The sequence below is a fragment of the Nestor notabilis genome, unplaced genomic scaffold, assembly GCF_000696875.1.
Source record: "Nestor notabilis isolate BGI_N333 unplaced genomic scaffold, ASM69687v1 scaffold16499, whole genome shotgun sequence".
NCBI lineage: Eukaryota > Metazoa > Chordata > Aves > Psittaciformes > Psittacidae > Nestor > Nestor notabilis.
The window spans coordinates 2,690-3,012 of NW_009945198.1; the positions used below are offsets into that span (position 1 = coordinate 2,690).

The 323-nt window shown below is 63.5% G+C and overlaps 1 protein-coding gene across 1 annotated transcript in view; it reads left to right on the forward strand.

The window, feature by feature from the left end:
• Nucleotides 1–323, forward strand: part of MMP9 (matrix metallopeptidase 9 (gelatinase B, 92kDa gelatinase, 92kDa type IV collagenase)) — a gene marked incomplete at its 5' end in the record, with an annotated part of 3,223 nt that overhangs the window by 2,682 nt on the left and 218 nt on the right. The window contains 1 exon segment of the mRNA XM_010022765.1: nucleotides 48–151. Within this exon segment, the coding sequence (XP_010021067.1) occupies nucleotides 48–151 (104 nt within the window).

Here is a 323-nt window from a genome sequence, read left to right on the forward strand (position 1 = left end):
GCTGGGACAGCCAGGCAGCCCCAAGCATGGCTCTTCTATCCCCATAGGCTGGATGTGAAGGTGCAGAGGGTGGACAAGGGCTATCCCCGCGCCACCGACGACATCTTCACTGGCGTCCCCCTTGATGCACGCAATGTCTTTCTCTACCAAGGTGAGCTAGGACCTGGTGAGTGGGGGCCGGGTGGTCACCCCCGGGCTGCCATGAGCCTCTTGTAGGTGGGGGCTACATCGCCCCAGTGCTGGGCTTGGGATGCTCACAGCTCTGGGGAATGGCCCAGGGGTAGGAAGTGCCATCAGCCCAGTGGGTCCCTGTGGTGGGGCTG